This window comes from Oncorhynchus masou, chromosome 5 (genome assembly GCF_036934945.1).
Source record: "Oncorhynchus masou masou isolate Uvic2021 chromosome 5, UVic_Omas_1.1, whole genome shotgun sequence".
Taxonomy (NCBI): Eukaryota; Metazoa; Chordata; class Actinopteri; order Salmoniformes; family Salmonidae; genus Oncorhynchus; species Oncorhynchus masou.
The window spans coordinates 80,738,100-80,764,200 of NC_088216.1; the positions used below are offsets into that span (position 1 = coordinate 80,738,100).

General features: G+C 45.8%; 1 protein-coding gene across 2 annotated transcripts in view; it reads left to right on the forward strand.

The window, feature by feature from the left end:
• il17rd (interleukin 17 receptor D) overlaps positions 1 to 26,101 on the forward strand; it is a 60,924-nt gene that overhangs the window by 8,980 nt on the left and 25,843 nt on the right. For both annotated transcript variants that reach the window (XM_064966956.1, XM_064966958.1), the window contains exon 2: positions 24,946 to 25,012. In XM_064966956.1, the coding sequence (XP_064823028.1) occupies positions 24,946 to 25,012 (67 nt within the window). The remainder of the gene's footprint in view (positions 1 to 24,945; positions 25,013 to 26,101) is intronic.

The following is a 26,101-nucleotide window of genomic DNA, read 5'->3' on the forward strand; positions in this document are numbered from 1 at the left end:
TCTCTGTGCCCCCACGTACCTCCCATCATACCCCTCTGGGGTTTCTCTGTGTACACACCAGTCACAGACTGAGGCACAAGTCACAAGAAAGTAGTCCATGATCAGATAGGTTTTACTCCGATATTCAAATAACTGAAATGAGAGTTGTGCAACGTTTACATAGTTTGGAGTGCAATACAGTTACTGCATGTTTATAGTTTTATTTAATTAAATACAGTATATTTGCCAAACATACAAGCCTGTGATTTTTCTGTTTTGCTTGTTTTTCTCTAATTACGAAAACCGTCAGGAGGAGTCATAGCTTGATACTCAGTTTTTGTGTGTGCGCACGTCCGCCCGCCCTCCCGCCTACGCGTGTACAAGACTTACGTGTGTGACAGAACTCCTCCACAAAGCGACCTTTTATAGTCCCAAACGTGCATTAAACATCAGCACTTCCCCTGTTTCCTCATCAGGCTGACTCAGAGGCTTTTTGATCTCTCTCATGTTTGAAAGGACGTCCACATTTTCAGGGTGTTTCTAATTGCCTCCCTTCACATTAAAACACTCGCTCCGGGAGAAGTATAATTGCACAAATTTGGGAAACTGATACCTGGATCATTGATTCCATGTGGGCACCTTAGGCTAGATGGGGCTGACTGCGGAACCAAACAGCAACTTAACAACTACATGACCAATCAATTGGAATATTAATGCATTTGTCTTCTATTGTGAATATTAATGCATTTGTCTTCTATTGTGAATATTAATGCATTTGTCTTCTATTGTGAATATTAATGCATTTGTCTTCTATTGTGAATATTAATGCATTTGTCTTCTATTGTGAATATTAATGCTAGGCTCCAATGGAAATAGGACATTATTCCTGAAAACCAGAGACAAGTTAGTCTGGATTTCATGTGATAAATGCCTATTCAGGTTCTTACATCCACACAGGATGAAATTCACAAAAAAAGTAGAAAATTAGAATGTATCCTCTCAGAAAATGAATGTGACGTTTACGACCTCCATTAAATTGCCATTAAGGCTGGTCTGTCAGTGAGGGGAATGTATGGAGGTTTGACAGGGGTCTACGGAGCGGTTTCTTAAACCAGAGGAGCAAACTGGGCCTCCTGTGAAGCATATTCCAGGAGGGAACACACATACAGTTGAAGTCGGAAGTTTACATACAATTCCTGACATTTAATCCTAGTAAACATTCCCTGTTTTAGGTCATTTAGGATCACCACCTTATTTTAAGAATGTGAAATGTCATAATAATAGTAAAGAGTGATTTTATTTCAGCTTTTATTTCTTTCATCACGTTCCCAGTGGGTCAGAAGTTCTCAAACACTCAATTAGTATTTAGTAGCATTGCCTTTAAATTGTTTAACTTGGGTCAAACATTTTGGGAAGCCTTCCACAAGCTTCCCACAATAAGTTGAGTGAATATTGGCCCATTCCTCCTGAGAGAGAGCTGGTGTAACTGAGTCGGGTTTGTAGGCCTCCTTGCTCGCACACACTTTTTCAGTTCTGCCCACAAATTTTCTATGGGATTGAGGTCAGGGCTTTGCGATGGCCGCTCCAATACCTTGACTTTGTTGTCCTTATGCCATTTTGCCACAACTTTGGAAGTATGCTTGGGGTCATTGTCCATTTAGAAGACCCATTTAGAAGACCCATTTATGACCAATCTTTAACTTCCTGACTGATGTCTTGAGATGTTGTTTCAATATATCCACTTAATTTTTCCAGTCCCTCCTGCAGCAAAGCACCCCCACAACATGATGCCTCCACCCCGTGCTTCACGGTTGGGATGGTGTTCTTCGGCTTGCAAGCCTCCCCCTTTTTCCTTCAAACATAACAATGGTCATTTTGGCCAAACAGTTCTATTTTTGTTTCATCAGACCATTCTCCAAAAAGTACGAGGACATTTCTCCAAAAAGTGCAATCTTCGTCCCAATGTGCAGTTGCAAACCGTAGTCTGGGTTATTTCTGGCAGTTTTGGAGGTGTTGCATCTTCCTTGCTGAGAGGTCTTTCAGGTTATGTCGATATGGGACTCGTTTTACTGTGGATATACATGTAGATACTTTTGTACCCGTTTCCTCCAGCATCTTCACAAGGTCCTTTGCTGTTGTTCTGGGATTGATTTGCACTTTTTGCACCAAAGTACGTTCATCTCTAGGAGACAGAACGCGTCTCCTTCCTGAGGGTTTGATGGCTGCGTGGTCCCATTGTGTTTATACTTGCATACTATTGTTTGTACAGATGAACGTGGTAACTATAGACGTTTGGAAATTGCTCCCAAGGATGAACCAGACTTGTGGAGGTCTACAAGAGGTCTACAAGTTTTTCTGAGGTCTTGGCTGATTTCCTATGATTTTTACCATGATGTCATAGCAAAGAGGCACTGAATTTGAAGGTGGGCCTTGAAATAAATCCACAGGTACACCTCCAATTGACTCAAACAATGTCAATTAGCCTATTAGAAGCTTCTAAAGCCATGACATCATTTTCTTGAATATTCAAAGTTGCTTGAAGGCACAGTCAACTTAATGTATGTAAACTGCTGACCTACTGGAATTGTGACACAGTGAATTATAAGTGAAATAGTTTGTAAAAAAAATGTTGGGAAAATTACTTGTGTCATGCACAAAGTAAATGTCCTAACCGACTTGCCAAAACTATAGTTTGTTCACAAGAAATTTGTGGAGTGGTTGCAAAACGAGTTTTAATGACTCCAACCTAACCTCCAACAGATTTCAACTGTACGTATACATAAACACAATCATGCACGCATACACACGCGTGTACATACACACACATACACAGTATTGATTTGGTGGGACCAGAGAGAGAGGAAAAAGAGAAGAGTGAGTTATGATGAATTAGCATTAATAGACCTTGATAAAGGACACAACGGCAATTGTCCCAGAACAAAAGGTTGGGAATGTGAAATGGGAGCCACATGTTGGGGTAATGAGAACAGCATGGTGGGTAGGTACTGGAGAGGAGAACAGGGTACTGATTAGTACAGCCCTGCCCTGTTGGAGGAGATGACCTCATTTCCTTCTGCCCACAGCCTGGGCTGGGGCTGGGGTTAGAGAAAGAACCATGATGGTAGGATAAGGGCTGGGGTTAGAGAAAGAACCATGATGTTAGGATAAGGGCTGGGACTGGGGTTAGGTGAAGAACCATGGTGTTAGGATAAGGGCTGGGGCTGGGGTTAGGTGAAGAACCATGATGGTAGGATAGGGGCTGGGGTTAGGTGAAGAACCATGATGGTAGGATTGGACTGGGGCTGGGGTTAGGTGAAGAACCATGATGGTAGGAAAGAGCTGGGTCTGGGGTTAGAGGAAGAACAATGACGAATAACAGACCACTGGGGTATGGGGTTGGGATGGGGCTAAAATATAGTCAAGGAAGGGTTAGGGGGAGCGCTGAAACCAGCATGGTCATCTATGGTAGGGGCTGGGTTAGGGGTTGTATGGATAGAGTTAGTGGTGGAATTATCATACCGAGACAGCCTGGGTAAATATCTGTTTGAAAGACTCAGTACCAGAAGTATCTACAATGTGTGAACTGTCCACTATTCAGCTTTCAAGCCACATAATCCCAATTTCTCCTCTGGAACTCTTGTTAAGCATCCCATAAGAAGGACCCTTCAGTCCCACCTACCCTCAGGCATAATCTTCTAGGATTATTTATACTAAATAAACACACAGTTTAACCTTCCATTATTTAATCAAACAATCCCAAGTGTGAGAGTAATCAAATGTTGCATGCTCTCGTTCTTTCTCCGTTTGTTGTTTTGTGTTCCCGGTGATTTGTTGAACAAACAGAGCGAAGTGGTGTGGGTTTGTTTGTTTTTCTATGACCAGTTAATTTCAGCCTCTCCCTCTGGGATAACAGTACCACGGTAACTGAGACTGATTTTTCAGAGGGGCTGGGGTTTAACCATTGATTTAACATTGATTTAAAAGTTTCACAAACCACACAACTCAGGGACTACTTTTAACACCAACATATTTACAGAAACACATTTACTGGAAGAACTGTGCAGATGGGAAGTTTGGTAACAGAAGTTTGGTAGTGTCCACGTTCGTGTCCACATTTTCTCAAAACTGTTGCTGTAGATATCTGCTTGATTCAAAGGTTTCTGCCGAAAGAATGGGGTGTCAGCTATGACATCACACACTGACTTTGAAAAAAATCTACACTGAACAAAAATATAAACGCAATGTGTAAAGTGTTGGTCCCATGTTTAATGAGCTGCAAGTAAATGATCCCAGGAATGTTCCATATGCACAAAAAGCTTATTTCTCTCAAATATTTTGCACAAATTAACATTTCTCCTTTGCCAAGATGATCCATCCACCTGATAGGTGTGGCTTATCAAGCAGCTGATTTAAACGGCATGATCATTACACAGGTGCACCTTGTGCTGGGGACAATAAGAGGCCATGTGCAGTTTTGTCACACAACACAATGCCACAGATGAGGGGGCGTACAATTGGCATGCTATTGACATGCTGACTGCAGGAAAGTCCACAGGAAGTCCAAAACAGTACGTCCAACTTGGCCTCACAACCGCAGACCACATGTATGGCATCGTGTGGACGAGCAGTTTGCTGATGTCAACGTTGTGAAAAGAGTGGTGGCATTATGGTATGAGCAGGGATAAGCTACAGACAACGAACACAATTTTAGCGATGTCTGTTTGAATGCACAGAGATACCGTGAATAGATCCTCAGGCCCATTGTCGTGCCATTCATCCGCCACCATCACCTCATGTTTCAGCATGAAAATGCACGGCCCCACGCCGCAAGGACCTCTACACAATTCCTGGAAGTTGAAAATGTCCCAGTCCTTCCATGGCTTGCATACTCACCAGACATGTCACACATTGAGCATTTTTGGGATGCTCTGGATCGACGTGTATGACAGCGTGTTCCAGTTCCAACCAATATACAGCAACTTCACACAGGTATTGAAGCGGAGTGGGTCAACATTCCACAGGCCACAAGCAACAGCCTGATCAACTCTATGTGAAGGAGATGTGTCACGCTGCATGAGGCAAACAGTGGTCACACCAGATACTGACTGGTTTTCTGATCTACAGCCCTACCCTTTTTAAGGTATCTGTGACCAACAGATGCATATCTGTATTCCCAGTCACGTGAAATCCATAGATTAGAACCTAATGAATGTAATTTAGTAAAATCTTTGAAATTGTTGCATTTATTTTTGTTCACAATATTTTGGTTATTGAACTACAGTAAGTGAAGTGGGTTTACACCCGGTCACGGAATTGCAGTGACATAATTTCATCATGTGTCCCTGATTTGTACTATACAGAAATGCATAATTATGGATATGAATGACATTCTCTTCATGGTGATGTGCCCTAAGTAAGTACACAAAGATATAGATGTGCAATATCCTCCTTTGCATATTTGGGTATTATTCTACACACTGGCTATTACAGTGTTCAGTGTTCACACAGTGTTCAGAAAGTATTCACATGATTTTTACTTCTTACACATTTTGCTACAGCCTGAATTTAACATGGATTACATTGAGAATTGTGTCACTGATCTGCACACAATAACCCATCATGTCAAATGAATTTTGTTTGTAGAACATTTTTGAAAGTAATAAATTGATAAATGAATAATACAAATTGCACAACTGAATGCATTCAACAAAAAATATGTCTTCCACATTTAACCCAACCCCTCTAAATCAGAGAGGAGCCTTAATCGACAGCAGTTGTTTTTGCTTAATTAACTTTCTTGCTCATGGGTAGAACAACAGATTTTTACATTTTGCCGGCTTTGGGATTTGAACCAGTGACCTTTTTGGTTACAGGCCCAACACGCTTAACCGCTAGGCTACCTGCCTCTGACAACTTGACATGTCTTGAGTCAATAAGTATTCAACCCCTTCTTTATGGCAAGACTAAATAAGTTCAGGAGTAAGAATGTGCTTAACAAACCACATAAGTTGCATGGACTCATTCTGTGTTCAATAATAGTGGTTAACATTTGTTTTGACTACCCTGTCTCTGTACCGCACACATACAATTATCTGTAAGGTCCCTCAATCGAGTAGTGAACATGGCACTTAAGTAATATTGTGGCACAGAAATGAACTTTTTGTTCAGAATACAAAGTTTTATGTTTGGGTCAAATCCAACACAGCACATCACTGAGTTCCACTCTTCATGGTGGCTGCATCATTTTATGGGTATGCTTGTCATCGACAAGGACTAGGGAGTTTTTTTTTAAATCTTAGAGGAAAACCTGGTTCAGTCTGCTTTCCAACAGACACCGGGATACGAATTCACCTTTCAGCTGGACAATAACCCAAAACACAAGGCCAAACTGGAGTTGCTTACCAAGGCGAATTTTCCTGAGAGACGTAGTTACAGTTTTGACTCAAATCAGCTCAAATCTATGGCAATACATGAAAATGGCTTTCTTGCAATGATCAACAGCCAACTTGACAAAGCTTGAATAATTTCTTAAAGAATAATGAGCAAATATTGTGCAACCCAGGTGTGCAAAGCTCTTAGAGACTTACCCAAAAAGACTCACAGCTATAATCGTTGCCAAATGTGTTTCTAACATGTACTGTCCTTTGGGTGGTGAACAATTCTTGATACACACGGAAACTGCAGTGCTGCAGTTCTTGACACAAATCGGTGCACCTGGCACCTACTACCATACCCCATTCAAAGGCACTTACATTTTTTGTCTTGCTCATTCACCCTCTGAATGACACACATGCACAATCCATGTGTCAATTGTCTCAAGGCTTAAAAATCCTTCTTTTAACCTGTCTCTTCCCCTTCATCTACACTGATTGAAGTGGATTTAACAAGTGACATCAATAAGTGATCACCTGGTCAGTCTATTTCATGGAAAGAGCAGATGTTTTGAATACTCAGTGTATATAAACCTTAATAAATATAATTTCTTTTAATTTGACACCCAATTTGACCTATGAACTATACATGTTGCTCATGGGTCCTTTTGAATGGAAATGACTTCTCTCTCAGCAGACGGATCAGATGATAACACTAAGAATCACAGCCAGGGTTACAGCCCCAGCTGGGCTGTCATTGCTTATATTTTACCTCTAGTTCTTTTTAGAGTGACACAATTTTAATTTGAAAAACATATATAAATCTTTAAATCTCTTTCGATATCCACAACTGTCTAATGCCATGTATAGAGATATTGCTTTGACTGCATTCAAATACATGTTTGATAAGCCGTGTAATTGATATTTCACAGATGCTAAAAAATTGCATTTTATTAATGTTTTTTTTTAACATTTTAAATCTCTTTTGATATGTGTGTTGTCTGTTTTTATTTCTGATAAACAACCATATGTCTCCCACCTGGAATGGTTCCACAAACAAGGTCTTTCCTGTCACTTTTCAAAGGTCGAGGGATTTGTAGCTATAGGTCGAATGGGATTAGTTGAACCTGACAACACATACTACCAAAATGTTAGTGGTTAATTAAGACCAAGTCCCCCCCCCCCCTTTCCTATCTCCCTCCCTACCTCCTTTCTTCCTTCCTTCCTCTCTCTCCTACCTACCCCCTCTCCTCCTATTACCCTCCGTCATTCTCCTTCCTCTCCACCTATTCCGCCCTAGGGGTAAGTTGTAATTTAAGTGTAATTAATCAGTGTTTGGGAAGTCGCAACGAGGTCTGCATTCTATTCATCAAATGACAAATGATGGTGTACATGTATTCTTTTCCCCCAAAAAATGAAAAGGGTGGAAAATTCAGGAGAAGAGAGGGGTGGGTGTAAGGATGAGGGCCAAGGGGGTGTAGAGATGGGGGGCAGAGCAGTGGCGGGGGATCAAACAAATAGTTGCCTTTTTACAGATTTCTTTTAACATTTGTAGCTGGTTTGTGTGGAGTTGTCTCCATATGTTGGGCGGTTAATAGTCTATTTAAAGAGAACTACTTGTAACTCTGCTGGATCTGCTCTGTTCCTCTTCAACTAATTACACATGTTGTGAGGTTATAGGATGCCAGAAAGAAAAACAAGTCTTCTTTGATCATCCTGGCTCCTTTGAACACTTTGAGCAACTGTGACCAACCAACAAACAATGTATCTCTTGGCCATTAACTACACTATAATTTTGGCCAACTAAACTTCAGTCCTAGAGAGTGTATTTAGCATAGGGGCCTGTGTTTAATGAAATTCTATGAGGGTGAGAGACGCACATGTTCCCCAAACCGAACAAGCAACTTGAAAGGTCTTTCTGGGCGGATGGGTTCGGTAAGAAGTCTGGTGTGTGTGTGTGTGTGATGCAGATTATATAATTATTGTTATTATTGAGAGAAGAGCAGGAAGGAACACCTGGTTCAGATATGTCTGGTTCAGGCAGTTGGGCAGGAGGACGCCCATAGCAGACCTGGGTTCAAATTCTATTTGAAATAATTTAAAATACTTCAACTGTGCTTGGTTGAGCTTGTCTGTCGCAGTGGATCAAATAGAAAAGTCTCAAAGCTGCAAACCCTGCCCACCTGCACACTCCAGACAGGCTAAAGCAAATAGTATTTGATATTTGAACCCAGGTCTGGCCCATAGACAGACTGCAGGTCCTGCTCTCTATCTGCTGCTGAGAGGCTGCACACTCCTTATCATTATGCCCTGTACTGGACAAAGGCATACACAGCTCTTCTGCAGCCCACATGTTGTCTGCATGGTGGTGCAGATTGAGTGTAGCATATGTCAAATCAAACTTTATTGGTCACGTACACAGGTTTACAGATGTTATCGCAGGTGCAGCTAAATGATTTTGTTTCTAGCTCCAACATTGCAGTAATACCTTGAACATAATAACAGCTCTCTATCCACCGGATGTTTACCAAACTCACTAAAAGTGGTAGTAATAAAGCCTCTCTTGAAAAAGCCAAACCTTGACCCAGAAAATATTATAAACTATCAGCCTATATTGAATCTCCCATTCCTCTCAAAATTAAAAAAAAGCTGTTGCACAGCAACTCACTGCCTTCCAGAAAACAAACAATGTATAAGAAATGCTTCAGTCTGGTTTTAGACCCCATCATAGCACTGAGACTGCACTTGTGAAGGTGGTAAATGACCTTTTAATGATGTCAGACCGAGGCTCTGCAGCTGTCCTCGTGCCCCTAGACCTTAGTGCTGCTTTTGATACCATCGATCACCACATTCTTTTGGAGTAATTGGAAACCCAAATTGGTCTACACGGACAAGTTCTGGCCTGGTTTAGATCTCATCTGTCGGAAAGATATGTTTGTGTCTGTGGATGGCTTGGTCCTCTGACAAATCGATTGTAAATTTTGGGGGCTTCAAGGCTCAGTTTTAGGACCACTATTGTTTTCATTATATATTTTACCTCTTGATGACATCATTCAGAAACATAATGTTAATTTTTACTGCTATGTGGATGACACACAGCTGGACATTTTGATGAACCATGGTGAAACCCCGAAATTGCCCTCCTTGGAAGCCTGTGTTTCAGAAATAAGGAAGTGGATTGTGGAAAAATGTTCTACTTTTAAACTCGGACAAAACAGCAATGCTTGTTCTAGGTCCCAAGAAACAAAGAGAGCTTCTATTGAATCTGACAATTAATCTTTGTAGTTGTACAGTCGTCTCAAATAAAACTGTGGAGGACCTCGGCATTACTCTGGACCCTGATCTCTCTTTTATATCAAGACTGTTTCAAGGACAGCTTTTTTCCATCTATGTAACATTGCAAAAATCAGAAACTTTCTGTCCAAAAATGATGCAGAAAAATTAATCCATGCTTTTGTCATTTCTAGATTAGACTACTGCAATGCTCTACTTTCCGGCTATCCGGATAAAGCACTAAATAAACTTCAGTTAGTGCTAAACACGGCTGCTAGAATCTTGACTAGAACCAAAAAATATGATCATATTCCTCCAGTGCTAGCCTCTCTACACTGGCTTCCTGTTAAGGCAAGGGTTGATTTCAAGGTTTTACTGATAACCTACAAAGCATTACATGGGCTTGCTCCTACCTATCTTTCCGATTTGGTCCTGCCGTACATACCTACACGTACGCTATGGTCACAAGACGCAGGCCTCCTTACTGTCCCTAGATTTTCTAAGCAAACAGCTGGAGACAGGGCTTTCTCCTATAGAGCTCCATTTTTATGGAATGGTCTGCCTAACCATGTGAGAGACGCAGATTTGGTCTCAACCTATAAGTCTTTATTGAAGACACATCTCTTCGGTATGATCGAATGTAGTCTGGCCCAGGAGTGTGAAGGTGAACGGAAAGACACTGGAGCAACGAGCCGTCCTTGCTGTCTCTGCCTGGCCGGTTCGCCTCTCTCCACTGGGATTCTCTGCCTCTAACCCTATTACAGGGCCTTGGTCACTGGCTTACTGGTGCTCTTCCATGCCGTCCCTAGGAGGGGTGCGTCACTTGAGTGGGTTGAGTCACTGACGTGATCTTCCTGTCTGGGTTGGCGCCCCGACTTGGGTTGTGCCGTGGGGGAGATCTTCGTGGGCTATACTCGGACTTGTCTCAGGATGGTAAGTTGGTGGTTGAAGATATCTCTCTAGTGGTGTGGGGGCTGTGCTTTGGGAAAGTGGGTGGGGCTATATCCTGCCTGTTTGGCCCTGTCCTGGGGTATCGTCGGACGGGGCCACAGTGTCTCCTTACCCCTCCTGTCTCAGCCTCCAGTATTTATGCTGCAGTAGTTTGTGTCGGGGGGCTAGGGGGGAGGGACCATTTCAGGTCTTAATTTATGTGCATGCAGAGGACCTTTAAGCTTTTGACCCTCTCCACTGCTGCCCCATCAATGTGGATGGGAGCGTGCTCTCTCTCTGCTGTCTCCTGTCGTCCACGTGCAGCTCCTTCATTTTGTTGATGCTAAGGGAGAGGTTATTTTCCTGGCACCACTCTGCCAGGGCCCTCACCTCCTCCCTGTAGGCTGTCTCATCACTGTCACATGGGTGAATAGGAAGTACAGGAGGGGGCTGAGTATGCACCCATGTATGGCCCCCGTATTGAGAATCAGTGTGGCGGAGGTGTGGTTGCCTACCTTCACCACTTGGAGTCGGCCCGTCAGGAAGTGCAGGACCCAGTTGCACAGGAGGGATTAAGACCCAGGGCCATGAGCTTAGTGATGAGCTTGGAGGCACTATGGTGTTGAAGGCTGAGCTGTAGTTGATGAACAGCATTCTTACATAGGTATTCTTCTTGTCCCGGTGGAATATGGCAGTGCAATGGCAATGATCTGAAATTGCAACTCAGCTTTGTCCCTGTACTGTTGTTTTGCATCATTGATTGCCTTACGGACGTTGTAGATGGTCTGTTTGTACAGGTCCATGTTCCCAGTCACCTTGCCATGGTCTGTTTGTACAGGTCCATGTTCCCAGTCACCTTGCCATGGTCTGTTTGTACACGTCCATGTTCCCAGTCACCTTGCCATGGTCTGTTTGTACAGGTCCATGTTCTCAGTCACCTTGCCATGGTCTGTTTGTACACGTCCATGTTCCCAGTCACCTTGCCATGGTCTGTTTGTACACGTCCATGTTCCCAGTCACCTTGCCATGGTCTGTTTGTACACGTCCATGTTCCCAGTCACCTTGCCATGGTCTGTTTGTACAGGTCCATGTTCCCAGTCACCTTGCCATGGTCTGTTTGTACAGGTCCATGTTCCCAGTCACCTTGCCATGGTCTGTTTGTACAGGTCCATGTTCCCAGTCACCTTGCCATGGTCTGTTTGTACACGTCCATGTTCCCAGTCACCTTGCCATGGTCTGTTTGTACAGGTCCATGTTCCCAGTCACCTTGCCATGGTCTGTTTGTACAGGTCCATGTTCCCAGTCACCTTGCCATGGTCTGTTTGTACAGGTCCATGTTCCCAGTCACCTTGCCATGGTCTGTTTGTACAGGTCCATGTTCCCAGTCACCTTGCCATGGTCTGTTTGTACAGGTCCATGTTCCCAGTCACCTTGCCATGGTCTGTTTGTACAGGTCCATGTTCCCAGTCACCTTGCCATGGTCTGTTTGTACACGTCCATGTTCCCAGTCACCTTGCCATGGTCTGTTTGTACAGGTCCATGTTCCCAGTCACCTTGCCATGGTCTGTTTGTACAGGTCCATGTTCCCAGTCACCTTGCCATGGTCTGTTTGTACAGGTCCATGTTCCCAGTCACCTTGCCATGGTCTGTTTGTACAGGTCCATGTTCCCAGTCACCTTGCCATGGTCTGTTTGTACAGGTCCATGTTCCCAGTCACCTTGCCATGGTCTGTTTGTACAGGTCCATGTTCCCAGTCACCTTGCCATGGTCTGTTTGTACAGGTCCATGTTCCCAGTCACCTTGCCATGGTCTGTTTGTACACGTCCATGTTCCCAGTCACCTTGCCATGGTCTGTTTGTACAGGTCCATGTTCCCAGTCACCTTGCCATGGTCTGTTTGTACAGGTCCATGTTCCCAGTCACCTTGCCATGGTCTGTTTGTACAGGTCCATGTTCCCAGTCACCTTGCCATGGTCTGTTTGTACAGGTCCATGTTCCCAGTCACCTTGCCATGGTCTGTTTGTAACCGTCCATGTTCCCAGTCACCTTGCCATGGTCTGTTTGTACAGGTCCATGTTCCCAGTCACCTTGCCATGGTCTGTTTGTACAGGTCCATGTTCCCAGTCACCTTGCCATGGTCTGTTTGTACAGGTCCATGTTCCCAGTCACCTTGCCATGGTCTGTTTGTACAGGTCCATGTTCCCAGTCACCTTGCCATGGTCTGTTTGTACAGGTCCATGTTCCCAGTCACCTTGCCATGGTCTGTTTGTACAGGTCCATGTTCCCAGTCACCTTGCCATGGTCTGTTTGTACAGGTCCATCATGTTCCCAGTCACCTTGCCATGGTCTGTTTGTACAGGTCCATGTTCCCAGTCACCTTGCCATGGTCTGTTTGTACAGGTCCATGTTCCCAGTCACCTTGCCATGGTCTGTTTGTACAGGTCCATGTTCCCAGTCACCTTGCCATGGTCTGTTTGTACAGGTCCATGTTCCCAGTCACCTTGCCATGGTCTGTTTGTACAGGTCCATGTTCCCAGTCACCTTGCCATGGTCTGTTTGTACACATCCATGTTCCCAGTCACCTTGCCATGGTCTGTTTGTACAGGTCCATGTTCCCAGTCACCTTGCCATGGTCTGTTTGTACAGGTCCATGTTCCCAGTCACCTTGCCATGGTCTGTTTGTACAGGTCCATGTTCCCAGTCACCTTGCCATGGTCTGTTTGTACACATCCATGTTCCCAGTCACCTTGCCATGGTCTGTTTGTACAGGTCCATGTTCCCAGTCACCTTGCCATGGTCTGTTTGTACAGGTCCATGTTCCCAGTCACCTTGCCATGGTCTGTTTGTACAGGTCCATGTTCCCAGTCACCTTGCCATGGTCTGTTTGTACACGTCCATGTTCCCAGTCACCTTGCCATGGTGTGTTTGTACAGGTCCATGTTCCCAGTCACCTTGCCATGGTCTGTTTGTACACGTCCATGTTCCCAGTCACCTTGCCATGGTCTGTTTGTACAGGTCCATGTTCCCAGTCACCTTGCCATGGTCTGTTTGTACAGGTCCATGTTCCCAGTCACCTTGCCATGGTCTGTTTGTACAGGTCCATGTTCCCAGTCACCTTGCCATGGTCTGTTTGTACACGTCCATGTTCCCAGTCACCTTGCCATGGTCTGTTTGTACAGGTCCATGTTCCCAGTCACCTTGCCATGGTCTGTTTGTACAGGTCCATGTTCCCAGTCACCTTGCCATGGTCTGTTTGTACAGGTCCATGTTCCCAGTCACCTTGCCATGGTCTGTTTGTACACATCCATGTTCCCAGTCACCTTGCCATGGTCTGTTTGTACAGGTCCATGTTCCCAGTCACCTTGCCATGGTCTGTTTGTACACGTCCATGTTCCCAGTCACCTTGCCATGGTCTGTTTGTACAGGTCCATGTTCCCAGTCACCTTGCCATGGTCTGTTTGTACAGGTCCATGTTCCCAGTCACCTTGCCATGGTCTGTTTGTACAGGTCCATGTTCCCAGTCACCTTGCCATGGTCTGTTTGTACAGGTCCATGTTCCCAGTCACCTTGCCATGGTCTGTTTGTACAGGTCCATGTTCCCAGTCACCTTGCCATGGTCTGTTTGTACAGGTCCATGTTCCCAGTCACATTGCCATGGTCTGTTTGTACAGGTCCATGTTCCCAGTCACCTTGCCATGGTCTGTTTGTACAGGTCCATGTTCCCAGTCACCTTGCCATGGTCTGTTTGTACAGGTCCATGTTCCCAGTCACCTTGCCATGGTCTGTTTGTACAGGTCCATGTTCCCAGTCACCTTGCCATGGTCTGTTTGTACAGGTCCATGTTCCCAGTCACCTTGCCATGGTCTGTTTGTACACATCCATGTTCCCAGTCACCTTGCCATGGTCTGTTTGTACACATCCATGTTCCCAGTCACCTTGCCATGGTCTGTTTGTACACATCCATGTTCCCAGTCACCTTGCCATGGTCTGTTTGTACAGGTCCATGTTCTCAGTCACCTTGCCATGGTCTGTTTGTACACATCCATGTTCCCAGTCACCTTGCCATGGTCTGTTTGTACACATCCATGTTCCCAGTCACCTTGCCATGGTCTGTTTGTACAGGTCCATGTTCCCAGTCACCTTGCCATGGTCTGTTTGTACAGGTCCATGTTCCCAGTCACCTTGCCATGGTCTGTTTGTACACATCCATGTTCCCAGTCACCTTGCCATGGTCTGTTTGTACAGGTCCATGTTCCCAGTCACCTTGCCATGGTCTGTTTGTACAGGTCCATGTTCCCAGTCACCTTGCCATGGTCTGTTTGTACAGGTCCATGTTCCCAGTCACCTTGCCATGGTCTGTTTGTACAGGTCCATGTTCCCAGTCACCTTGCCATGGTCTGTTTGTACAGGTCCATGTTCCCAGTCACCTTGCCATGGTGTGTTTGTACAGGTCCATGTTCCCAGTCACCTTGCCATGGTCTGTGTCCATGTTCCCAGTCAGCCATGGTCCATGTTCCCAGTCACCTTGCCATGGTCTGTTTGTACAGGTCCATGTTCCCAGTCACCTTGCCATGGTCTGTTTGTAACCGTCCATGTTCCCAGTCACCTTGCCATGGTCTGTTTGTACAGGTCCATGTTCCCAGTCACCTTGCCATGGTCTGTTTGTACAGGTCCATGTTCCCAGTCACCTTGCCATGGTCTGTTTGTACAGGTCCATGTTCCCAGTCACCTTGCCATGGTCTGTTTGTACAGGTCCATGTTCCCAGTCACCTTGCCATGGTCTGTTTGTAACCGTCCATGTTCCCAGTCACCTTGCCATGGTGTGTTTGTACAGTTCAAACAGGTTCCCGGTCAGGGAAGATTAATTTCTGCTCACATTTGTAGTGATTTCTTCCTGGCTATACGCGGCAGTGTAGCCTAGTGGTTAGAGAATTGGACTAGTAACCGAAAGGTTGCAAGTTCAAATCCCCGAGCTGACAAGGTACAAAATCTGTCGTTCTGCCCCTGAACAGGCAGTTAACCCACTGTTCCTAGGCCGTCATTGAAAATAAGAATTTGTTCTTAACTGACTTGCCTAGTTAAATAAAGGTAAAATAAATATAGGTAATAATACAATAAACATTCTGAGTGAATAATGTAAATCCTGAAAAGTTGTCTTGGAGCTAGAAACATGTCTTTACTTCAATAACACCACCTGCCTGTTTTCTCTCTTAACTCATTCAGTTTATTTAGGAGTCCTCTTTAAGTGGATGACATGGGTCCCACCCCTACACCATGTAAAGTAGTGGGTCCCACCCCTACACCATGTAAAGTAGTGGGTCCCACCCCTACACCATGTAAAGTAGTGGGTCCCACCACTACACCATGTAAAGTAGTCCCACCCTACACCATGTAAAGTAGTGGGTCCCACCCCTACACCATGTAAAGTAGTGGGTCCCACCACTACACCATGTAAAGTAGTGGGTCCCACCCCTACACCATGTAAAGTAGTGGGTCCCACCCCTACACCATGTAAAGTAGTGGGTCCCACCACTACACCATGTAAAGTAGTGGGTCCCACCCCTACACCATGTAAAGTAAACTGCCTGCTACTCAGGCCCAGAAGCTAGGATATGCATATAATTGGTTTGGATAGAGATAGAAAACACTCTGTGAGTATAACAGAACTGAAATGGCAGGCGAAACCCCGAAACCCCTGATGGCTGGCACTTTTATAATAGGGCGGAATTGTGCCAGATTGCAGTTCCTAGGGCTTCCACTAGATGTCAGCAGTCTTTAGAAAGAGTTTCAGGCTGGTTTTTGGAAAAATGAGCCAGAAATGGTAGTTTTTCTAGGTGGCTCCCATTTGGGCTGTAGTGTTTCCAAGCTCGTTAATGAGAGCACGTTCTTTTGTATTTTTCTCCGGTAATGACAATAACGATTCTCCGTCTTAAATTGTATTGTTTATTTGCGTATTAGGGTACCTAAGTTTTTATTATAAACGTCGATTGACTTGTTTGGATAAGTTTATTGGTAACATTTGGGATTCATTTTGTATGCATTTTGAAGGAGGGAAAACGTGTGGATTATTGACTGAAGCGGGCCAGCTAAACTGAGTTTTTATAGATATAAAGAAGGAGTTTATCGAACAAAAGGACCATTTGTAATGTAACTGGGACCTTTTGTAGTGCCAACTGCAGAAGATCTTCAAAGGTGAGGCACATATTATATCGCTATTTCTGACTTTCGTGACGCAACTCCATGGTTGAAAATGATTTGTTATGCATTTGTGTGCTGGGCGCTGTCCTCATAATCGCATGGTTTGCTTTTTTTGCTTCCGTGGTAAGGACTGTTAAACTTTGGTCTGCCTTTTTGACATCTGACCCAGCGTCCGGATTAACAACAAGTTAAGCTTTATTTTGATGTATTGCACTTGTGATTTCATGAAAATATTTGGTGCTCTGCAATTTCACTGGAAGTTGTCGAAATGGGATGCTTGCGTCCCACTGATCCGCAAGAAGTTAAAGAAAGATTTTTAAGCCTTGAGAGAATTAAGACATGGATTGTGTATGTGTGCCATTCCGGAAGCATTGGAGTTAACATGGGCCAGCATCCCTGTGGAACGTTTTCAACACCATGCCCCAACAAATTGAGGCTGTTCTGAGGGCAAAAGGAGGTGCAATTCAAATTTAGGAAGGTGTTCCTAATGTTTTGTACACTCAGTTTTGTACACTCAGTAATAATCATTTTTATTATGATCAGAACTACTTCAGTAGGAAGTGTAGCTAAACTTTACCAGTTGATCCAAGACGACCAAATAACCCCTTCTCCTCTCCTTTCTTCTCCTCTCCTTTCCCTTCCTCTCCTTTCTTCTCCTTTCCTCTCCTCTCATTTCCTCTCCATTCCTTCTTGTCCTCCTCCCCCTCCCAACTCCAGAGAGTATGGTTAATATGTTATTAGTCCTGCCCGGCCGAGGCCCCTGTGTCCTCTATAACCCTATAATATTCAGAGAGCATTGTGACCGAGGCCTGACCCTCCGTCTTCCTCATGCTCAGCCAACAACTTTACTGCCCGTTCATCTGCCACGTGGGATGCAGACAGTTATTGGCACCACACCACCACCACCACCATGCCAGCCCCTCTCACCCGAAACTGTGCATTTGAAGTTTTAAAGATGCTAGTTGACTCTTGAGGCCATTTGACACACGGGGAGAAGAGGGGGAGAGAAGAGGAGAGAGGGGGAGGACATCAGAAGGAAGGGAAGGAGTGCTGGAGTCTTCCCTCTCCCTGGCAGACAGGCACCAAACCAGCATCCTGTAGTAACAGGAACAAAGACCTGGCCTGTATATGGGGGCTGTAAAAGGCCATTGTGTAGGGAGGGAGGGTGGGTGTCGTAGAACTTGTAGCAGGCTTATTAGGAGGTGTTATGTCAACCCCCCTAAACACACACACACACACACACACACACCATGGCCTGTTCCAAAGGTGTGATACTGTGGTCAGGGGGCTTACAGCCTGCTGATTGGATACAGGTGTGGCGGGTGGTGAGGCCCTGTTGCAGGTGTGTGTGTGACCAGCCTCCTGCTGAGAGCAGGGTGTTAAACTCCAGGACGGCAGGCCCGGCAGCCCATTAGTACAAGCTCAAGGCACCGCTTCCGACACTTCATTCCCCTGCTAAATGAGAGATTGGGGAGATCCCGCCTTCCTCTCTGTAGCAGTAAACATTTAGTTTAGTTAGTAGCCAGCTAGGTAACTTCCTCAGAAAATGTGTCTTTTAACACTTTGGAAATGCCTTGAGCAACATTCGTTTGACCCCAAATATTGTCAGGTTTTTGCTCCCTGTAAGTAAGACTAAGGGTGTGTTTTTAGCCCAACGTGTTAGACAGAGAGACGGAAAGGAATAGAGTGGGGGGGAAAAGAGTGTGTTGAAATATGGGAGAACCTGTTTAAGAGAGGAAGGACCGTGTTGTATGACCTCGTGTGATGAATAGGTAATGTTTGGGTTGAAAGCACAGGGAAGTGAGTGATGAGGATGGTGGATACCTCAGCTGATGGTTCCTCCTGTTCATCCATGGTGGTCTAGTCTCTAGCCGCTCCCCCTCTTTCTGCTTCACTTCAAGCACAAACATCTGGAGGTGCAGGTCGGCGACTCGGGCAGGAGAGGTGGGAGTTTGTGTGTGTGTGTTGATGGGGGGAGCGGGGTTTGAACTGGTTGGGGGCCTCATCAATACACATCCTGTGAGGGGGAGAGAAACAGGAAGATTTCACATAAATCACATCCTGTGAGGGGAGAGAAACAGGAAGATTTCACATAAATCACATCCTGTGAGGGGTAGAGAAACAGGCAGATTTCACATAAATCACATCCTGTGAGGGGTAGAGAAACAGGCAGATTTCACATAGATCACATCCTGTGAGGGGTAGAGAAACAGGCAGATTTCACATAAATCACATCCTGTGAGGGGTAGAGAAACAGGCAGATTTCACATAAATCACATCCTGTGAGGGGTAGAGAAACAGGCAGATTTCACATAGATCACATCCTGTGAGGGGTAGAGAAACAGGCAGATTTCACATAAATCACATCCTGCGAGGGGAGAGAAACAGGCAGATTTCAAGACTTTCACATAAATCATGCCTTGACGTCAATGGAAGATTTGAGCAAAAATGAAGTTGCACATGTTGATATCCAGTTAGGACTCAGGTCTTTGTCAATTTGATAGGTGAATAAATAAACCAATGCAAATTCTGCACCATTAAATGTAGTAACACGCGCACAGCAAGCGGTACCGGAGCGCCAAGTCCAGGTCCAAAAGGCTTCTTAACAGCTTCTACCCTCAAGCCATAAGACTCCTGAACAGCTAATCAGAGGGCTACCCAGACAATTTGCATTGCCCCCCCACCCCCTTCTTTTACACTGCTGCTTTTCGCTCTTTATTATCGATGCATAGTCAATGTACCGGTCTTTACCTTCATATACATATTACCTCAATTACCCTGACTAACCGGTACATTGACTCTGTACCGGTACCCCCTGTATATAGCCTCGCTATTGTTTTTTACTGCTGCTCTTTAATTATTTGTTACTTTTATTTCTTAAAACTGCGTTGTTGGTTAAGGGCTTGTAAGCATTTCACTGTAATACCTGTTGTATTCGGCACATGTGACTAAAAACATTTGATTTGAACTCACTCACACGCATCTAGCACTGCGATGCGGTCTAAGCCGGGTTCGATCTCGGGCTGTACAGTATCAGTGTAGCCTAGTGGTTAGAGCGTTGGACTAGGAACTGGAAGGTTGCAAGTTCAAACCCCTGAGCTGACAAGGTACAACTCTGTCATTCTGTAAAATAAGTAAAAAATACTTGGGACATCCAGTCAGCCAGTTATACATCCAGTCAGCCAGTTATACATCCAGTCAGCCAGTTATACATCCAGTCAGCCAGTTATCCAGTCAGCCAGCTATACATCCAGTCAGCCAGTTATCCAGTCAGCCAGCTATACATCCAGTCAGCCAGCTATACATCCAGTCAGCCAGCTATACATCCAGTCAGCCAGTTATACATCCAGTCAGCCAGTTATCCATCCAGTCAGCCAGTTATCCAGTCAGCCAGTTATCCATCCAGTCAGCCAGTTATCCATCCAGTCAGCCAGTTATCCAGTCAACCAGCTATACATCCAGTCAGCCAGCTATACATCCAGTCAGCCAGCTATACAGTTATCCAGTCAGCCATCCAGTCAGCCAGTCCAGTCAGCCAGTTATCCAGTCAGCCAGTTATACATCCAGTCAGCCAGTTATCCAGTCAGCCAGCCAGTCAGCCAGTTATCCAGTCAGCCAGCTATACATCCAGTCAGCCAGTTATCCAGTATACATCCAGTCAGCCAGCTATACATCCAGTCAGTCAGCCAGTTATACATCCAGTCAGCCAGTTATCCAGTCAGCCAGTTATACATCCAGTCAGCCAGTTATCCAGTCAGCCAGTTATACATCCAGTCAGCCAGCTATAGCCAGTCCAGTTACATCAGCCAGTATATCCAGTCAGCCAGTCCAGTCAGCCAGCCATCCAGTCAGCCAGCTATACATCCAGTCAGCCAGTTATCCAGTCAGCCAGTTATACAGTCAGCCAGTTATCCAGTCAGCCAGTTATACATCCAGTCAGCCAGCTATACATCCAGTCAGCCAGTTATCCAGTCAGCCAGTTATACATCCAGTCAGCCAGTTATACATCCAGTCAGCCAGTTATCCAGTCAGCCAGTTATCCAGTCAGCCAGTTATACATCCAGTCAGCCAGTTATACATCCAGTCAGCCAGTTATCCAGTTATCCAGTCAGCCAGTTATCCAGTCAGCCAGTATACATCCAGTCAGCCAGCTATACATCCAGTCAGCCAGTCAGTCAGCCAGTTATACATCCAGTCAGCCAGTTATATCCAGTCAGCCAGTTATCCAGTCAGCCAGTTATACATCCAGTCAGCCAGTTATCCAGTCAGCCAGCTATATCCAGTCAGCCAGTTATCCATCAGTCAGCCAGTTATACATCCAGTCAGCCAGCTATACAGTCAGCCAGTCAGCCAGTATACATCCAGTCAGCCAGTTATCCAGTCAGCCAGTTATACATCCAGTCAGCCAGCTATACATCCAGTCAGCCAGTTATCCAGTCAGCCAGTTATCCAGTCAGCCAGTTATCCAGTCAGCCAGTTATACATCCAGTCAGCCAGCTATACATCCAGTCAGCCAGTTACATCCAGTCAGCCAGTTATACATCCAGTCAGCCAGTTATCCAGTCAGCCAGTTATCCAGTCAGCCAGTTATACATCCAGTCAGCCAGTTATCCAGTCAGCCAGTTATCCAGTCAGCCAGTTATACATCCAGTCAGCCAGTTATACATCCAGTCAGCCAGTTATCCAGTCAGCCAGTTATACATCCAGTCAGCCAGCTATACATCCAGTCAGCCAGCTATACATCCAGTCAGCCAGTTATCCAGTCAGCCAGCTATACATCCAGTCAGCCAGTTATCCAGTCAGCCAGTTATACATCCAGTCAGCCAGCTATACATCCAGTCAGCCAGTTATCCAGTCAGCCAGTTATCCAGTCAGCCAGTTATCCAGTCAGCCAGTTATCCAGTCAGCCAGCTATACATCCAGTCAGCCAGTTATCCAGTCAGCCAGTTATCCAGTCAGCCAGTTATCCAGTCAGCCAGTTATCCAGTCAGCCAGCTATACATCCAGTCAGCCAGCTATCCAGTCAGCCAGTTATCCAGTCAGCCAGTTTCCATCCAGTCAGCCAGCTATACATCCAGTCAGCCAGTTATCCAGTCAGCCAGTTATCCAGTCAGCCAGTTACATCCAGTCAGCCAGTTATCCAGTCAGCCAGTTATCCAGTCAGCCAGTTATCCAGTCAGCCAGCTATACATCCAGTCAGCCAGTTACATCCAGTCAGCCAGCTATACATCCAGTCAGCCAGTTATCCAGTCAGCCAGTTATCCAGTCAGCCAGCTATACAGTCAGTCAGCTATACAGCCAGCTATCCAGCTATATACCCAGCCAGTTATCCAGTCAACCAGCAATATACCCAGCTATCCAGTCAGCCAGCTACAGTGGGGCAAAAAAAGTATTTAGTCAGCCACCAAATGTGCAAGTTCTCCCACTTAAAAAGATGAGAGGCCTGTAATTTTCATCATAGGTACACTTCAACTATGATAGACAAAATATTTGTTAAATACCCTTTGTTGGCAATGACAGAGGTCAAACGTTTTCTGTAAGTCTTGTTGCTGTTGCTGGTAATTTGGCCCATTCCTCCATGCAGATCTCCTCTAGAGCAGTGATGTTTTGGGGCTGTTGCTGGGCAACACGGACTTTCAACTCCCTCCAAAGATTTTCTATGGGGTTGAGATCTGGAGACTGGCTAGGTCACTCCAGGACCTTGAAATGCTTCTTACGAAGCCACTCCTTCGTTGCCCGGGCGGTGTGTTTGGGATCATTGTCATGCTGAAAGACCCAGCCACGTTTCATCTTCAATGCCCTTGCTGATGGAAGGAGGTTTTCACTCAAAATCTCACGATACATGGCCCCATTCATTCTTTCCTTTACACGGATCAGTCGTCCTGGTCCTTTTGCAGGAAAACAGCCCCAAAGCATGATGTTTCCACCCCCATGCTTCACAGTAGGTATGGTGTTCTTTGGATGCAACTCAGCATTCTTTGTCCTCCAAACACGACGAATTGAGTTTTTACCAAAAAGTTATATTTTGGTTTCATCTGACCATATGACATTCTCCCAATCTTCTTCTGGATCATCCAAATGCTCTCTAGCAAACTTCAGACGGGCCTGGACATGTACTGGCTTAAGCAGGGGTACACGTCTGGCACTGCAGGATTTGAGTCCCCGGCGGCGTAGTGTGTTACTGATGGTAGGCTTTGTTACTTTGGTCCCAGCTCTCTACAGGTCATTCACTAGGTCCCCCCGTGTGGTTCTGGGATTTTTGCTCACCGTTCTTGTGATCATTTTGACCCCACGGGGTGAGATCTTGCGTGGAGCCCCAGATCGAGGGAGAGTATCAGTGGTCTTGTGTGTCTTCCATTTCCTAATAATTGCTCCCACAGTTGATTTCTTCAAACCAAGCTGCTTACCTATTACAGATTCAGTCTTCCCAGCCTGGTGCAGGTCTACAATTTTGTTTCTGGTGTCCTTTGACAGCTCTTTGGTCTTGGCCATAGTGGAGTTTGGAGTGTGACTGTTTGAGGTTGTGGACAGGTGTCTTTTATACTGATAAGAAGTTCAAACAGGTGCCGTTAATGCAGGTAATGAGTGGAGGGCAGAGGAGCCTCTTAAAGAAGTTACAGGTCTGTGAGAGCCAGAAATCTTGCTTGTTAAGTGACCATAATTTGCAAATAAATTCATTAAAAATCCTACAATGTGATTTTCTGGATTTTTTTCTAATTTTGTCTGTCATAGTTAGTGTACCTATGATGAAAATTACAGACATCTCTCATCTTTTAAAGTGGGAGAACTTGCACAACAATAAATACTTTTTTGTCCAACTGTATATACCCAGCCAGCCAGCTATCCAGTCAGCCAGCTATACACCCAGCCAACTATACACCCACCCAGCCAACTATACACCCACCCAGCCAGCTATACACCCAGCCAGCCAGCTATACACCCAGCCAGCCAGCTATACAGTCAGCCAGCCAGCTATACAGTCAGCCAGCCAGCTATACAGTCAGCCAGCCAGCTATACAGTCAGCCAGCTAGCTATACAGTCAGCCAGCTAGCTATACAGTCAGCCAGCTATACAGTCAGCCAGCTATACAGTCAGCCAGCCAGCTATACAGTCAGCCAGCTATACACCCAGCCAGCCAGCTATACAGTCAGCCAGCTATCCAGTCAGCCAGCTATACAATCAGCCAGCTATCCAGTCAGCCAGCTATACAATCAGCCAGCTATACACCCAGCCAGCTATACACTCAGCCAGCTATACAGTCAGCCAGCTATACAATCAGCCAGCTATACAATCAGCCAGCTATACAGTCAGCCAGCTATCCAGTCAGCCAGCTATACACCCAGCCAGCTATACAATCAGCCAGCTATCCAGTCAGCCAGCTATACACACCCAGCCAGCCAGCTATACAATCAGCCAGCTATCCAGTCAGCCAGCTATACACCCAGCCAGCTATACAGTCAGCCAGCTATACAGTCAGCCAGCTATCCAGTCAGCCAGCTATACAGTCAGCCAGCTATACAGTCAGCCAGCTATACAATCAGCCAGCTATCCAGTCAGCCAGCTACACCCAGCCAGCAGTCATACAAGTCAGCCAGCTATCCAGTCAGCCAGCTATACAGTCAGCCAGCTATACAATCAGCCAGCTATACAATCAGCCAGCTATACAATCAGCCAGCTATCCAGTCAGCCAGCTAGCTATACACCCACCCACCCAGCCAGCTATACAATCTGCCAGCTATACAATCAGCCAGCTATACAGTCAGCCAGCTATCCAGTCAGCCAGCTAGCTATACACCCACCCACCCAGCCAGCTATACAATCATCCAGCTATACAATCAGCCAGCTATACACCCAGCCAGCTATACACCCAGCCAGCTATACAGTCAGCCAGCTATACAGTCAGCCAGCTACACACACAGCCAGCCAGCCAGCTATACAGTCAGCCAGCTATCCATATAGGTGAAATAAATCAAATAAAAATTCAAATGAACTACCATAGGCCTCACAGTAACAGGGCTTAACTGTGTTATAGTTTCCCAGACTTTGTCTTTTTCCCTAGTTGGGGTTCATTTTGTGGCATCTGAGTGTTGGTAACGTGGTTGTGTTGTATTGATATGTGTCACTGTCTGCCTGTTGTTCTTGTGGTCTTTCCATCCATCCATCCCCCTCTCTCTCTTTTTCTCTCTCTCTCCAGGGGCTCCAGGTTCAGTCAAGTTCTGACGAGAATGGTCGGAAGCTCGGGGTCACATTCCGAACAGACAGTGAGTCTTTCTCACAGCGAAGCCTTGACTAAATGTTATCTCCACATTTAAACAATTATAGAATTGCTACTGTTTACTATTTAACATGTCCTTGCATGAAAACTGCCTTCCCTTTCCATTCCATCCTAAAGTTGCCACTTCTCAGAGTCCCATCCCTGACCAAACTTCTCCCAGCCACCCCCCCCTCACCACCAAGTTAATTTCTCCAGAAGTCAAAGTTTTCTCTCTTGTAGCAAATCCGGATTTTCCCAGCAGTCGGCTGCTATTGTCCTTGACTGTCAGAGGGGAACAGCTTTTCTGAAAAGCGTCTCTGTGGTTTAGCATCACAATCGACTGCAGCTCAGAGCCAGGGGGCGTGTGTGATACAGCCCGCTGCTCCTCTTCCTCTACCTGAGAGAGAGAAGAGAGGACATAGGGATCATTAACAAAAGAGATGGGAGAGGAGGGGAGAGGAGAGGAGGGGATGGGAGGGGAGAAGATGGGAGGAGATGGGGATGGGAGCAGAGAGGAGAGGAGAGGAGAGGAGGGGAGGGGAGGAGATGGGAGAAGAGGGGATGGGAGAGGAGATGGGAGATGGGAGAAGGGGAGGGGAGAGGAGGAGATGGGAGCAGAGAGGATGGGAGCAGAGAGGAGAGGAGGGGATGGGAGGGGATGGGAGCAGAGAGGAGAGGATGGGAGGGGAGGAGATGGGAGAGGAGGGGAGGGGATGGGAGGAGATGGGAGCAGAGCAGAGAGGAGAGGAGGGGATGGGAGGGGATGGGAGCAGAGAGGAGGGGAGAGGAGGGGATGGGAGGGGAGGAGATGGGAGAGAGGAGGGGAGCGGGGAGGAGTGGAGGGTATGGGAGCAGAGGGGACAGCTCCTTGCATGGCTGCACATTCTCTTCCCCAGGCTTGGCTCAGAGAGAATCTCACCCACCACCTGTCCATCAGTCCCACCCAGCCGTTCCCGTCCATCAGTCCCACCCAGGGAGCCCTGTTCTGTTCTAACCTCTCCATCTTAACCACGCTCTCTGTTCTGAACTCTCCATCTTAGCCACGCTCTCTGTTCTGAACTCTCCATCTTAACCACGCTCTCTGTTCTAACCTCTC